This window comes from Salminus brasiliensis, chromosome 17, assembly GCF_030463535.1.
Source record: "Salminus brasiliensis chromosome 17, fSalBra1.hap2, whole genome shotgun sequence".
Taxonomy (NCBI): Eukaryota; Metazoa; Chordata; class Actinopteri; order Characiformes; family Bryconidae; genus Salminus; species Salminus brasiliensis.
The window spans coordinates 5,152,632-5,168,904 of NC_132894.1; the positions used below are offsets into that span (position 1 = coordinate 5,152,632).

At 43.6% G+C, this 16,273-nt stretch overlaps 1 protein-coding gene across 1 annotated transcript in view; it reads right to left on the minus strand.

Moving 5' to 3' along the window:
• Positions 1–3,778: 3,778 nt before the first annotated feature.
• The window catches only part of psmd1 (proteasome 26S subunit, non-ATPase 1), a 64,170-nt gene continuing 51,675 nt past the window's right edge, over positions 3,779–16,273 (minus strand). Inside the window, exons 20-25 of the mRNA XM_072660823.1 lie at positions 15,396–15,565; positions 13,431–13,523; positions 13,048–13,140; positions 7,886–8,110; positions 6,090–6,249; positions 3,779–3,946 (exon numbers count right to left, since the gene is read on the minus strand). Of these exons, the coding sequence (XP_072516924.1) occupies positions 6,103–6,249; positions 7,886–8,110; positions 13,048–13,140; positions 13,431–13,523; positions 15,396–15,565 (728 nt within the window). The 3' untranslated portion in view covers positions 3,779–3,946; positions 6,090–6,102. The remainder of the gene's footprint in view (positions 3,947–6,089; positions 6,250–7,885; positions 8,111–13,047; positions 13,141–13,430; positions 13,524–15,395; positions 15,566–16,273) is intronic.

The window sequence follows — 16,273 nt, forward strand, 5'->3', positions numbered from 1 at the left end:
ACCTACCTTTATTTTAAGGATGGGAGCCCATGGGAGCCATGGGAGCCCTGGGACCACCATATAGGTAAAGGTAAAGGTAAAGGTGCACGTATTTGTCACTGTACACTGTACAGCGAAATGTGTCCTCCGCATTTAACCCATCTGGTAGTGAACACACACTCACACACACACATGTGTTAGGGGCAGTGAGTACACACACACACCCAGAGCAGTGGGCAGCCAACTCCAGCGCCCGGGGAGCAGAGAGGGTAAAGGGCCTTGCTCAAGGACCCAACAGTGGCAGCTTGCCGAGCCCAGGAATCGAACCCACAACCCTGTTATCGATATCCCGGCGCTCTAACTGCTGAGCCACCACTGCCCCGGTAATATTAGAGATAGTTAGAGATAGTTCACTGCATAATGTCTGGTCAGTGGTGGTCCTATGATGTTGGGTCACAGATTTTTGGTCTGTTGTGGGAGTTCGCGCTCAGCTTTTGTTGCCAGAAATGGCATTAACACCCACCTCTGATAGTCCATCTCGGCTTATTAGCCTTAAAACATCTTACATAAGATCTCCAATGGCTGGATTCAGCTCTGCTGTGGTATCAGGCTCCGTCTCTGTTTCTTACTTCACCAGAGTTTAAAGAAAAGGCTTAGCACCTACTAATCCTGCCACACGGCCTGAAACAGCACTGAGAGGCAGCAGCTATGCTGCTCCAACATGCCTGTTTTAAGCCCTGGAACAGAAGCCTTAGTATTCTTATTCAATGTCATTCAATGTCCAAAAGTATGTGGACACCTGCTCTGAGATTAATAGTTTGAATAGGGACGCTTGTCTTCCTTTGCTGCAGTAACAGCCTCTACTCGTCTGGGAAGGCATTAGATGTTGGAACATTGCTGTGAGGAGGATCTGACTGCATTCTGACATTGGGGGCGCATCAGTGAGGTCAGGTCCTGATGTTGGATGGTTAATTCTGTCATTCTGGTTCATAATAACTCAACAAAGGTCTTCAGATCTGGACCCTGAATCCAGTTTCTGCTCATGGAGTTGGTAATCCTGGCAGGAGTGGCACCACATGGCCAATCAATTACATTAACCGGTCCAGCGAAAACAAAATCCAGGACTGGACAGTGGATTTGAAGACCTGTGCCATATATATATATGTATATATATGTATATATATACACACACATGTATATATATATTGACACGCCGTGTCAATATATGTCTACATTTGAAGAACCTTAATGTAGTATGGTGAAAGTTCTTCACCAATTTAAATATTCACTCTTACACGTCTACAATCTACTACCAACATGGTTCCTCACTGAACTAAGAGTAGTTATTCTATGGCATCACTCGAAGACCCCTTTGCTAATGTCCACCAGAATGTAGCAACCATGCAGTTGCACGTTCAGAGCATTTATAGGATGTAACGGCACCCATTTTTATTATTATTTTTATTTATTGTTTTTTTCTTTCTAATAGTCCCAATACTGTACTCCTTGTAGATGCAGGTCTTTGAAAGGGTTAGCGTGTGTGTGTGTGTGGAATGCCTGAGCTTCAGCTTGATGTACGACTGGATCCATTATTGAATGCTGTTCTGAATAGATTTCACACACCTGTAAAAACAGAGTGTGTACTAGTCTATGGGCACTCGGTGTCCTATCAACACAGCTAATCCCTTAGATAAACTCAGAACATTCCCCTGGCCTTTACCAAGCCACTTATGCAACTCTTGCTCGAGACTGGACGTCGAGTTGAGGCCTTGACTGTACTATCGGCTAGCCACCATAACATTTGGGCCCAACATGCACAGCAGTTTCAAAAAGTGTTGAAAACCAGGGTGGTCTAGAAATGACCAACAGATGACCTCAAATGTGAGCGCAGAGGTCATTGTTCTCAAAGCAAGCTCTACAAGTCATTGTGATAGGGTCAGGTTATGTTTGCAGGGCAATGCAATACCCTTAGGAAGGGCCACTACACTTGACCCCACATATTTCACATATGTCCAGCCAAAAAGGACAAAGCCCCCACAACTGTCCTGAAGGGTCATAAACAGCCCTCACCCAATCCAAAGCTTCTCCATCATTGCACCCTGCAAAGTACAACAAACGGAAGACTCCTGACCATCACACCACTGTCTGGACGTGCCTCGCCTTGGCCTGTAACACTCTGACCAGTATGCTGATTGACCAAATGAAAGGTTTCGCTCTTCCCAGTGCCTTCCATCATCTCAGGCCCCTCGCTGAAGCTCCAGCAGACTGTGACTCCATGGGAGAGAGCGAGGCAGGTATGTGTGTTTGCCGGCACGTTGATGGACGCGGAAGGCGCCAAACTTCAGCTGACCTCAGTGCTTCTTTGAGGTCATGGTTGTTGCCCTGGCGCAGGCTCGCTGCCATCTATGGTCTTATCTCCATAGAGGGACAATGAAGGAGTTTTAAAGACAGCCAAGAAGTCCTGGAAAGTCTGAACGCAAACATTCCTCTGGATACGCCTTCTCGCTTCAGCATTGCTGATAGCTGATGACACCAGGCCACTGGTCAGCCTTCCTTCAGCAGGCTTTATGAGCTGGCCAGCACAGACTAAAGCCGACAGAACGGTTAACCAAATACACATTGCTTTTTAATGAGACGACGGATGCCTCAGTCCGACTGGTTGCGTATGTTGAGCTTTGGCAGCCAGGAGCTGGAAATAAAACATGAAAGTCAGCGTCATGGTAGATCTTTAAAGAATTGAGAATTGACAAGGTTTCCAAACACAGATGGATCAGAGCTTCCCACCCACTGTGTCAAGCCGTCCGGGAAATGAACGCATTTGTAGAATCTTTGCATTTTATGGGAAATGGGGAGGTGTGTTAAAGGTGTGACTAAATGCTTCCTCCTGTCAGTCTGAAGAATGCAAGGTGGTACAGGAACACCCCAACCACCAAAGACATAAAAAACATATGTACAATGTACAATTATCTATATCTATCAATCTATATATATATATATATATATACATACAAAAAATTAATCACCTTGCAAGTGTAAGGCAGTAATAACTTTAGGCTCCTGTAGACGGCACTGCACGAGGATGATCGAGCTATAAATCTGTGCAGGGTGTGCCAAAGTAGCTGAATCTGCAGTGTACGGTCATACGGTTCTACCAGCAGTGGCTGAAATCAACACAGTCACCATAACATTTGGGCCCAACATGCACAGCAGTTGGTCTAGAAATGACCAACAGATTACCTCAAATGTGAGCGCAGAGGTCATTGTTCTTAAAGCAAGCTCTACAAGTCATTGTGATGGGGTCAGGTTATGTTTGCAGGGCAATGCAATTCTATTCAAAGTAGCTGAATCCGCAGCGTACGGTCATACGGTTCTACCAGCAGTGGCCGAAATCCCGGTCTACAGGGGATTCTTGGCAGATTCGCGGACGAAAGACAAAACTGCAGAGCCTGAAGTTAATATTGTGTAAAGTGACGAGGAGATGCTTATGCTTGACCATTTGTAATGCTTCCAACACTGACTGTGCACCTGCTGCCTAATACCTTCACTCCTAGACAGGACTCAGAACATTCAAAGCTCTGACCGATGATGAGTGTTTGTGACTGTTACATTTTACACACCATCGTTCACCAATTCACTCCTAAACGTCTGGTCAAGATCAAGATTTTGGGGAAATCTACTACCCAAAAGCTCCTGAACGGTACACTGTGCAAGGTGCACACAAGCTCTGAGTGAGTTAGGTACACTCAGGGTAAAACTGCTAACTAGTGAAGAGAGAAACAAGAAGAAATGAGCATGTTGGTCCAATAAGAGCTGTTTTTTATTGTAATGACAGAAAATGATCATGTAGAACAAAACTGTGTACAGCAACAAGGTCAGGAAGAGGGAGGAACGTGTAAAATAAAAAGGGGGTCGGGTGGAGGACAGGATATGAAGAGGTGTCATGCTAGGATCCTGATGGATTCACCACCTGCAAGAGAAGAGGAAAAACAAAGGTTCAGTTCACGTCTGTTAAAATGCAGCTTAAATAGGATTTTTTTGAGATTCACTATATGGACAAAAGTATTGGGACGCACCACTCGATTACTGTATTCAAGTTTAATTCAGTCTCACTGCCACAGGTGTATAGAATCAACCCCTAGCCATGCAGTCTGGCTTTCCACACATCAGTGAAAGAATGGGTGGCTCTAAAAAGCTCACTGAATTAATAGGATCCACTGCAACAACAACAAGTCAGCTGGTGAAATTTAGACCTTCCCTCCTAGATCTTCCTCCATCAGCTGTGAGTGGTATTCTTATTGAACAGTGGAAGCGTTTAGAAGGAACCACAGAGAGCAGCTCAGTGTCCACAGAGTGTCCGACCAGGTAAAGCTACAGAGCGGGGTCAGGGCCGAGTGCTGAGCTCAGAGCAGAGTGCAGAAAAACCTCCAACTGACTAACAGCAGCAGGTCTGGAGCTCTGCAGTTATTGAGCTGTAAATGGGGGCTGACTCCATATTAATGCCTATGGGTTTAGAGTGGTATGTTATAAACACTCCTGTGGGTGTAATGTTGATGTGTCCCAATACTTTTGTCGAGTGAATCATGATGCTATACACTTGAAGTCAATGCGGGGAGGTCCAGTTTAATTAGCTGGACTCAGTTGTCAGTATAGTTAGCTGGTATTGTCAGTAGTTGTAGAAAACTGACCCAGCACTGAACCAGAACGTCGCGCCTGTTGAACTGCTCAGTCTAAGGGCCTCACGTTCAGCCTCAAAGGAAGTGACTCAGAGCTGCACAGCACTGCTTACATTCCGCAGGCAGTGATGGGTTCGCGCCTGAAAAACCTGGCACCTCCCTTTCTGCTATCTGTGCATGATCTAACGACAAGAGCGCCTAGCTCTCAGTGAGGCAGAACTGTGGAATTGACTGAAGTGGAGTGATAACACTGCTGGGACCTGAGTGATGTGGGTTGAGGGTTGGGTCTGAACAATAGAACAGACACAAGCAACACCCAGGCTTTTCTTACTGACCAATAATCTTTAATTCAGTTTGATAATGTGTGTTGTGGACGGGCATGATTTATTATAATGATTTATGAGCCTACATGGCTAACATTAGCACTGGCCACAGTCAACCACTGGTCAAAGCTGCTGTAGTCTGCAGTATCACACACCAGACGCTGCTGACCGGTGATCCCACCAAAGACCCAAATAATATAAGATCAAATACTACAGCGAGAAATGAAAGACTTAAGGTGTTTGTTGGTATTAATATTTATACAACACGCCCTCAAATTATTATAAAAGCAATGAAGTGTGTATGATGCGCCCCCTAGCGCACCTTCACAACACGCTACCAAACAGCTACGCGTACAACGGCTGCGCATGTTTAGATACTGTAAGCAAAACTACCCAACACAGCCCACTGTTGTAGAGTAGTGTGTAGGAGGAGGTTATTTTGTGACAAATTGCAGATACACTACATGGACAAAAGTATTGGGACACCAGTTCATTCACCATTTCTTTCTGAAGGGCGTATAAAGACTCTACCCTGCTTTTGTTGGAGTAACTGTCTCTACTGTCCAGGAAAGAAGGCTTTCTACTAGATTTTGGAGGAGTTCTTCCACTGCCCCTCAGCTTTATACTCCTCTAGCCCACACCTGGCATTAGGCAGCATGGTGCCAATAGGCTGATGTTCATCTGCTCCAGATAGTCCAATTCTATTGGTCGTAATTCTGTACAGGGACTAGACAAGCTGTGTGTGTGTGTGTGCGCGCGCATTTGCACATCGTGACAGCAATGGGTGCAACTTAAAATAGCTGAATGCATTCGTTAGAAGGGGTGTGCACAAACATTTGGCATATAGTGTGTCTGACTCTGATAGATGTGTTTTTCATGGAAAGACTTGAATTCTAGGGAAAGATGTGCACTCCACTCGTTTCTGCCACGAGACAGCTCTTTGTGTCTTTGTGTCACTTCATGGGACAGCCAATCAAAAAAAGGGGGTGTGTAGAATGGAACCGGGGGAGATAAGCGTTCTCAGCGTTTTGGACTTAAATGACTAAAACCAAATCTTGAGGCTTGAATTCACAAGCATTACCAACATGTGGTCTCTCTGTGGATTCATACATACCTATAGGCGACATTCACTCGTCTATGTACTCAAATGGCTCCGGGGCCTCCGGCTCCTGCTCTTCTTCCTCAATCTTGGGGCCGTGGGCAGACACTGGCTCCACAAGCTCCTCCTCCTCTTCGCTGGTGTCCTTCAGGATGATGATGCCACCCGTGTGAAGCTGGAGGGGAGGAGAAGATCAGATCAGATTAGGGCTTTTCATTGTGTACAGAACGGTAAGCGCTAGTTCCACTGGCCTCAGTCTGACCTGGAGTTTGGTGCCAGACCTTAAAAAGAGAGCAAAAGCGAGAGAGAGAGGATGCATCCCGACACTGCTTCTTCCATTCTTTCCTCCTGTCGGACACTGAGCTGTGTTATTACCATGGAGACAACTGTAGACACACTCCACTAGAAAAAGGATGGTGCCCTAGTTCCATTATGCAGTGTTTACTCCTTCACTGTCCACTTAAACCGAAAGCCTGGCGAAAAATTTGCACAATCCTCTCCCCTTATCCTAAACGTAGATCAGCAGAGATGTGTGTGTGGTCCGAGGTTTCTTTATTTTTGGAGCTTTGCGCTGTGGCCAGTTCTCCATTTTTTTTTGTAATTTCACTTTCACTATTGTGTCTATTTTTAGAAATATCATATCAATAATTCTAGCCTATTAGTGCAGCCCACTACATCTGTACAGTAGTGTGAAGCACAAACACTGCCAAAAGAATACTACCAATAGAATAGGACTCTCTGGAGCAGATCAACATGGGCCTCTTGGCACCATGTCCAATGCCAGGCAAGGCTGGAGGGGTATGTAGCTGCTCTAGCAGTGGAACTGTCCTCTGCAAGGCTGGTGCTCAAACCAGTACTTTTGGGGATGAGTTGGGGTGGTGATCATCCAACATCCCTAAAAGTGATCAAATCCTCAAAGCAATGCTCCACAATCTAGTAGAAAGCCTTCTTCCCTGGACAGTTACTGTATTCTCTAGCTGGCTTCTTAAAATGCATAATGATAAAGTAGCCTCATCTAACAGTGGGCTTGTTTTTGTTCATCTACACAGCACATCCAGAGGGAAACGACCTTCTAATGAAAGAACGGGAGCAAGTCCAGCGTGTATCAGTTCTAGACAGTTGACCTCTGCAGGGTAAATCTCTGCTCTGCTCTGCTCTCAGCTTTGTTTATTTGGAGCCATTAGCGGAGTGTCGTCGTCTTCTTCGGAGGAGTCGGGTTGTGTGAGGGAGACTGCCGATCTCATTATTTATGGTAGAAAACTGTCAAACAGTTACAGCAGGCTGTAGTCCAGGGACAGTCTTTATTTTTATTGGCCAGTTACGTTGCATCTTTCTTTCTGTTTAGCAGGAAAGGCTGTTTTCTTGTGGGCACTATTATTGATTATGTGCTTCCCCTGGGAGAACACACCCTACGTTAAAAGGTCTTTATCAGGCACAAAATGCAGCAGCAGAAACTGTACTAGCCTAACGGCTTATTAATGCCCTGTAATTACTTAACTATTATTAATCAGGACCAATTAATCAGGATTCTGTAAATGAGGTGTGTTCTTTAAAAGGCTTAAAGAATAATGTAAAGGCTTTACAAATTAGGAGTTAGAACATTAAAAAAAAACTTGACATAAGCTCCAAGTATCTATTAAATGTCCTAAACAAACCTTTAGACCAATCAGCTGAGCATGAGTGGGTTTCTACCATTAGACTAATCCAGTTATTAATCAGATCTCCAAGGATCAGAAAACAATCAATCAAATCCTATGACCTCATCCAGCACTGGTGTGATGATCTCAGTACAAGAGAAAAGAGACACCTACCGGTTTGAATGGCTGGTAGCGACAGCTCTCTGGCATGGTCAGCACTCTCAGCTGTGCGGGCATTACACGGGCCGGGTTCTCCAGCATCTGGAAGTTGGGCTCCGGCTCTTTCTTCTTCTCCTTCTCCTTTTCCTTTTCCTTCTCCTTCTCTTTTTCTTTCTCTTTCTCCTTCTCCTTCTCTATCTTCTCTTCGTCTTTCTTCTCTTTCTCTGCCTCTTGCGTCTCCTGCGTCAAAGACAGCAATACCAGACTCAATCAAAGATATAGAAAAATGCCTGGTAGAATCTCTTTAATGAAATTACGTCACAGACCAAAGACAGACTTCATTTCGGACATTTTGAGCTACATTAGTTTCGCTTTAATTGAATAAACATGGAAATGCTTCTGCAGTGCTGGGAAGAGCCTGGAAGCGTTTGGTGTGTAGCCATGTGTATCTGCTGGAAAACCATGGCTGCCCAATGAGGCATGGTCTCACACACAAACACACAGAGCTGTGGGTATAATGGGGGTATGTAATATGACTATGTTTTTAATACAGTGATGAATTTGTGGCTCGATATGCTTTCTGAGCATATCAGTGTACCACAGTCAGGGCTTTCATTTTTGTTTTTTTAGCCAATGGTAACCTTAAGACTGTGTCAATAATCGGCTGATGCCTAATCAATATTGGAATTTTCACAAATTATAAAAAGTCTCAATTTGTTTTACAGGTCTGCTAAAATGCTTTAGTAAGATTACAGCAATTACAACTACGACCCAGTTTGACGGATCTTCCTGATTATTTGGCTACCAGTTGCTTTAAAATCCTGTAGAGGAATAAATTCACTGGGGGCCTTGAGAATTCTGTCCCAATGTAAATGTACAAAGCATGCCTTTCCAAATAATAAACATCTGCTGTATTTCACCAGTACTGCTCTCCTCGCCATGTGGAATGGGTGGTACTAAAAGGGGGTCAGGTTTGCTTCAGCATACCCTAAAACCAATCACAAAGCCAACATGGCTCCTCCCTCTCTTTTAGCCTTAGCAATCTGGAGAGCTAAAGGCTTAAGCTAAGACTAAACCCGTGGCATTTAGCAGCCGGCTGCCAGAACGGACAGAGGTCCTGACGCAGCACCGCAGACGGGGAGATCAACAGTCCGGTGAGTTTCCAGAAAGAACACAGTCAAACGTACTGGCCCTGTAGATCCAACGTTCTCAACATGGGGTCAGGGGGTCTAGCCAGGGGGTCTAGCCAGGGGGTCTGTTACATTAAATCTAATTTGGTTTTAGAGAGAACCGTGACTCTTTAGTTGGCCGTCTCTAATTTGAATAACCCAGCTTCTCCATCCAATACCAGACCTTCTCCATTTTCACTGTCCTTTCATTCACATTGGCAGAGACTTTGCTGAGCTGCTCTACTTCACACACAGGGAGGCTGGATCCACACTAGCAGTGGGAAACATAGCAGTAGTAGACTTTCATGCTACTCGAGGACAATACTGCAACGTCTGCTTCTCTGGGGTTTGGCAAGTTTAAACATACGCTGTATCAAATGTTCTACCAAACAAAACCATGAATCTGTTTGCAAAGCATCTGGATTCCACCAGCAAATCGATCTTCAAATGAAGTGAACCAAGCCTGGAAGCTGCTAGCCGCTCAACGAAAACAACAGACCATGCACATCAGTGGAGAAGAGCTTGCGCTCCCACCTAATTAACACGATGTTAAATATTCCCCTTATGTGCTCTGTAAACATGTAAACAGCTAGACTGTAATTCAGAAACTGCTTCTGTGGAGATCTGTGGAATCTTCATTTCACACAGGAAGGGGTCGATGGGTGCATAAAGTTTGAGCACCCTGCTGCAGTTCGCAATTTTTAACACTTTCCACTGTATAACAGTTCCACTCTGCAGAAACGTACAGCGCTTCATCTTCTGAAAAGCCCCTCACTGCTGTAGGCTGTCTGTTTATAGGGCCCCTACAGCAGTGATGGAAACATGGATTCTCGGTCCATTAAACAAACCAACACACTGGACTGGAGAAGTACGTCCCTAAGAGGTTCACAATGAGAGAAGCAGCGGCCTAAATGTTAGAGATGTGGGCTTGGAATCAGAAGGTTGCTGGTTCAATCCCCAGGACCAGCATCCATGGCTGAGGAGCCCCTGAGCAAGGCACCCAACCCCCAATTGCTCTCCGGTGCTGAGGTGGCTGCTCACTATTGTGATCGTTAAATGCCATAGATGGGTTAGATCAAAGCCTGCACACTCTGTGGCCATCTTTGCAATGCCATGCAATACTCAGGAAAATTACTATTTCAAATCACTGAAAAAAAATAAATAAATAAAATAATCGGACAAACAAATTAATATTTTTTTGTAGAAAATAAATAAATAATAATAATAATAAATAAATTATATATATATATATTGCATTCTGCTGGCTACTGCATTCATACAGATCTCCACATTGAGGGTGCATTCCTCCACTCGCAGCATAACCAGCAAGCTGCTCAAGTGTTGATTGGCTCTTTTTGCAGAAGGACGAGACTATATCGTAAACTGCCGCCATGTTGAGCGATAAAAGACCTCCTATTTCAACCAGTGGTCGGTCCTCATTTATAACGTCTCTGGTGAAATGCAGAGATTGAATCCCTTTGTACTGAAGTGCAATGGTGGTAAAGTGTGCAGAATCTTAATCTTAATTATTATCTTATTAACTCTTGACCTACATCCAAAGTCTAATAAATTTAAGACAATATGGTTTCCCATTTGCCTTATAAAAGGTTTTATTAGTTATTAGCATACAACGTTATAAAATGTTGATCTACGGCTGTAGCACCTCTTCAAACTTACCAAACCCCAGAAAACCAAACACTGCAGTATTGTCCTCAAGTACTATGGTACTGTATGAAAGTCTACTTCTGCTGTATTTCCCAGTCTCCCGACATGTGAAGGAGAGCAGCTCAGCAAAGTCTCTGCCAATGTGAACGAAAGGACAGTGAAACATGATGAAGGTCTGGTACGGGCCATTATAAAGCTGGATCGTTCGAATTAGAGACGGCCAACAAAAAGATTACAAACGGAGCCGAGGCTTAATTCACTCAGCGACAGAGCCTGACTCGTTTCAAACTCTCTCACTCTCTCAGCAGGAGCCCTGAAAACCTGCAGTGGAAATTAGGTGCATGTTCATTTTCACTCATCAGCGATCAGCAGTGCACTGCTCTGACAGTAAGCCTCACCGGAGTCGACAGCAAATCCAGCTAATACACCATAATCCAGCGGTGCGATTCATGGGTGAACTGGCAGCATCCCGGACAAGGCCAGAACACCACCTGCCCTCTCTTTAAACTCTACACTTCAGCAGCAGTAGATCTGCTTCTGCAACCCATTAGCAGATCAAAACCAATCAAGAGGTTCTTTCAACAATTCTTCAACAACAAAAACAGAACCTGCGGGAGCTCCACTTCTCCGTCTCATGAGAAGAGGTGCTTGAGGTGCGGCGTTCTTTCTGCTTCTGAGAGCTTTTAAAGAGCATGAAGATGCACAAAACAGATTAACTGTGGCCAGAGAACAGGTCTGATGTTGTTTTCCTTTCAAGACACCCCCACTGTATCACTCCACTGCAGCGAGCAACAGCTCTAGACAGATACTGAAGAGGCATCGTGCTGGGTGATAAACACTCACCGAACACATATTTATAAGGAACAGCTGAACACCTACTCATTTATTCAAGTATATAAAATGAAATCAAATGTGAGGCAGCAGTGCATTGCATGAAAACGCAAATATGGGACAGGTAATGTTCACCAAGTAACCCTCAAAACGGTGAAAAATATCACTACTGTGAGTTTGATCGAGGCAGACAAAGACTACTGTAACTCCGATAACCACTCTGTACAGCCATGGAGAGCAGAACATCATCATCATCATCATCATCATCATCTCAGAATACACAACACCTTGTCCATTGAGGTGGCTGCGCTACAACAGCAGACCACCATGTTGGGTTCTACTTCTGTCAGCCAAGAACAGAAAGCTGAGGCTGCAGTGGGCACAAACTCATTGGTGAAGACTGGAGAAAGGCATTCTGGTCTGATGATGGTCTTGATTTCTGCAGAGGCTCACAGACAGTAGATTCAGAATTTGGTTTGGGGGGGGGGGGGGGCACACATTGGGCCTGTTAATATCAATCACTTGTAGACCACCGCCTATTTAAAGATTGCTGCTGACCATGTGAATCCCTTCATGTCCACCAATTTGCCCATCTTCTATGAGCGACTTTCAGCATGATACTGCACAAGTTGTCTCAAACTGGTTTAGTGAACATGACGGCCTGACGTTCTTCAGTGGTTTTCCCAGTCACCGAGTCGAAATGTAATAGAACACCTTCAGGATGTAGTAGAATGGGGGATTCGCAGCATAAAAGTGATCCAGTAAAATCTCATGGATCTCCAGTAAATTTGCATAAAGAAAATCTCTATTTGACTTATTGAGAGTCACTCCATTGCCAATTTGCCTGCTGTCTTACAACACTACAAACTGCACACTCTCATAGGAAATGACTGGTCACTTGGAGCTCTATAGCATGTGCTTCATAACCTGATGATTTCCTGAGACTCCACTTTCCCTCCTGGGATCAATAAAGTGTTTCTGATTCTGATCTGATTATGGAACTGTTTTATTAAGGAACTCTGTACCTCTACTGTTTAAGAAGTGGAGCATGGGTTTGGCAACGGGCAGTGCTGGCGTGGTTAGAGCGCTGGGTTATTGATAGAAAGGTTGTAGGTTCGATGCCTGCGTCTGCTAAACTGCCACCCTTAAACTGCTAGTATTTTCTATAGCTATAATTTGGATGAATCTAATGCTGCACATTTATCAATCAATTTTTATTTTCACTCTGAAATATTGAGGGTGACCCTGATTATCAACATAGCCCAGCTTTTACAGAAACAGGGTTTAAAAGATAAAATTATTTTATAATATAATAATATATATAAAAATTAATTTGTTGATAATGTTTCTGATCTGGTGGCGTAGCATGGCTGCCCCAGCCTGGGCTAAAACAGTTAGGATCCTTGGGAAATGACTGTGTTCCTTGAAGGTATGTTTATTCCGTGTGGATCTAGAGTGCACTACTAAACCACACTGAACAATGTCTCTAGACTGAATACCGGACAAACATACCACTTCCATCTTCTCCTCCTCCTTCTCCTTCTTTTCTTTTTCCTTCTCCTTCTTCTTGGCTTTGGCAGTGATGGAGAGCACTGCAGTGGAAACCTAAGTGGTGGAACACAATGAATGTTAAAGAGCTAAATCTCAACCCATTCTAAAAGCTGTAGATTAGCTGAATTTCAGGACTACAGGACTAATAAGGGAGAGAATTATGTGAGATATGTGCTGGTTCACAGGGTCCTCCCTGTACAGCTCATGCAGTGGATTGCACATTTCTGTTCTGTCCAATATTAACAACTGATTAATCTCATCAGCACATTTGGGATCCGGATCAGATGTCAGAGCCACAGTGTTCTCACAACTGGGATTGGAAAGCACCAGTATAAAGCACTTACCTTCTCCTTCTCTTTCTCCTTGGGCACCTCTAGCGCTGGTGGATAGGCAAAGGTGGAGGGTTTACAGTTGGACCAGTACTGAACCTTGGGCATCTGGACAACACACAGAAAACAGTACATTTACTACAAGTGATTAACAGTTGCATTTGCAGTTGCATTTGGCTGGACGATTTGCCACAAAATGCTACGATTGCATCTTCAACATAATTTGCCTATAACTATAATAAAGGATAGTTATTAGACTCATTTAATGCTTAATGAGTATGACCTGTAGTAAATTCTGAAGACAACAAAATGCATTTGATATTATTATTATTATTATTACTAATAACATACTAAAGTTAAATCAGCAGTAGTATGAGGAACAGAAATTCCACAGAAGTTGAAGAGACAGGATTTTCTATAGCTATAATTTGGAAGCCGCACATTTATCAGTCAACCTTAAATTTTTACTCTAAAATACATTGAGGGTCACCCTGGTTATCAACATAGCCCAGCTATTAGAGTAAACAGGGTTTAATAGATTAATTTATTTTATCATCTAAAATCAACAGAGGTAAGGAAAAAAAAAATATATATAATGTATTTGGTAATACAATAAATATGCATGGTTTGAGCTTTGGTTTATGTTCGGAGACCATGTACTGTGCAAGTCCTGGGCACCTAAAGAAAATATCACACACATATACATATATATATATATATATATATATATATATATATATATATATATATATATATATATAAATTACAAATAAACAATACAGAACAAACACCTGTGTTATTCTAACCGTGTTCTTCTAACCAACAAATCAATAACGTTACTGACCACTCATCCCAGCACTACTCTGGCTGCTGTAGATGCCCTTCACAGCAACACAAAAAGCCAGCATACAGGACAAGGACACTGAAGGTAAACACCCTCAGTCAGAAAACAGAACGGGGAGGGGCAGCTGATGTGGGCCCGGAGGGAGCAGGTGTGGAGAAAGAATCTCATCATACTGCTGAAGCGTGAAGTGCTTTACAATACAATCAGCCAGAGCCGATGCTGAGTAAGCATCTATGGATTTTCTGGTTTTCCCTACTGTCCAGTAGGGATCACACTGTCCCGTTCTCTAAAACTCTATTTGACTCAGGTTTGCATGAAAGTCTGGACATTCTCACATGGTTCTCCATTTAATGCTCCAGGCCACTTTGATAAACATTTATCCATTTTTTTTTTATTCCCTCATCTTGAAACAAAAGACATAAATTGTAGCCTAAGCTTCAATAGAATTAGTCACCAAAGGACTTGAGATAGAACAGTTACTGTTAATATATGTAAAATGCTATAAACACATATTTTATAAATAAATTAGTCATCTCCTCTTAACGTGCAACACGCTGCACCATTTTCCATGTAGTCACTGAAGCTAAAAAGAGCAGGAATGCCTGGATATAGGCTTAGATTTCAGTTCATTTGCGCTATTAGTAAATACACTATTCCTGCCTATTGTGTGCTTACCTAATTTCCTTTAAAGCATTAAAATCACCATTTCTACCTTAAAATAAAAGTTTCAGAAATCATTCGGATGCTCCACTGACTGTCGTAGGAGGAATAACATCTCTATCGTTGCTACTCGGGGCTGAGCATGTGAAAAACTGCACTATGTAACTTTAAAGAAGCTCCTGGATCAACTTTGAGTAAAATACTGTATTTCTAGTTTACTGCCTCAGTCCACATGATTCTTTCACTTTCAATGTTAATTCTGAATCTCTTAGCTTGTAAAATACATGAATAGATTTTCCTCGAATAGTGTAGAAGCGCAAGTTCCACTATCTGACTGTAGGGGGAGCCTAGGAGCAAGAAATGCCAATTCTCGCATAACGCTGCTTTAATAAAGTAAATGTTTACTCATGTAAGTTTCTGAGAGGCGCACTGAAGAAAACCAGGGTGGGGAAGCAGTCTTAGTGTTGCATGGTTACCTTTAGGTCCTTGTTGAGGCCAATGATGGCCGTAGGCGTGAAGGCCAGGGACAGGAAGTGAGAGAGCGGGAACCAGAACCAGAACTGAGTGAAGACCAGCAGACCGACCACTGAGGGCATGTGTGTGTGACCAGTACGGGACTGCAGGGAGATGGTCACGTTACGGCCACCTACAGAGAGAGCGTGAGAGAATCGGTTAAGAGCCAGAACAAGAGGGACGGAGCAAAAATTTAGAGAAATTGAGAATGAAAGAAACTGAAAAAGGAGAGAGACAGACAGACACAGATAGATAAAGAATTAATAGAAAAGAGAAAGAGTGAGAAAGAGAGTAATAACGGGTCAAGAATCAAAGTCCGGCATTCATCTCTATTAACAAACAGTACACACAGTTTGTGTGGAGGCAGCGCTCTGTGGAACAGCAACCTAAGGCTGATCATCACTCATCTGAACCAGACAGTGCTATTGTTCATCATCAGTGGCAGCAGATTAGATATGGGGGACGGGGTTATTAGAACAATGGAGTGGTGTTATCAGACCAGAGCGTGCCGTTTTCCTGTGTCTTTTCCTGTCTGGGTCGAGGGCTGAGGAGCTGATCCTGAACTCAACCGAACTCGACCGTTAATGAGAGATGATCTGAGGGTCAAGGATGAAGCTCTGGTACAACAGACAAATGAAGAGAATCAGGCCTTCCTCTCTCCCTTGGAGGATGGACAGGGAGTGAGGGCAGGAAAGAGGTGTGGATCTAATGACCAGAAAACCCGCACTTCATCAATCTGTCGAGAGCGAGAGATCAAAGTCTACTCAGACAATAGTGCAGCTCCGTCAGGCCAATGTTAAATCATCTGAGCGTTTCCCGTGGACAAGACAACCACACCCTT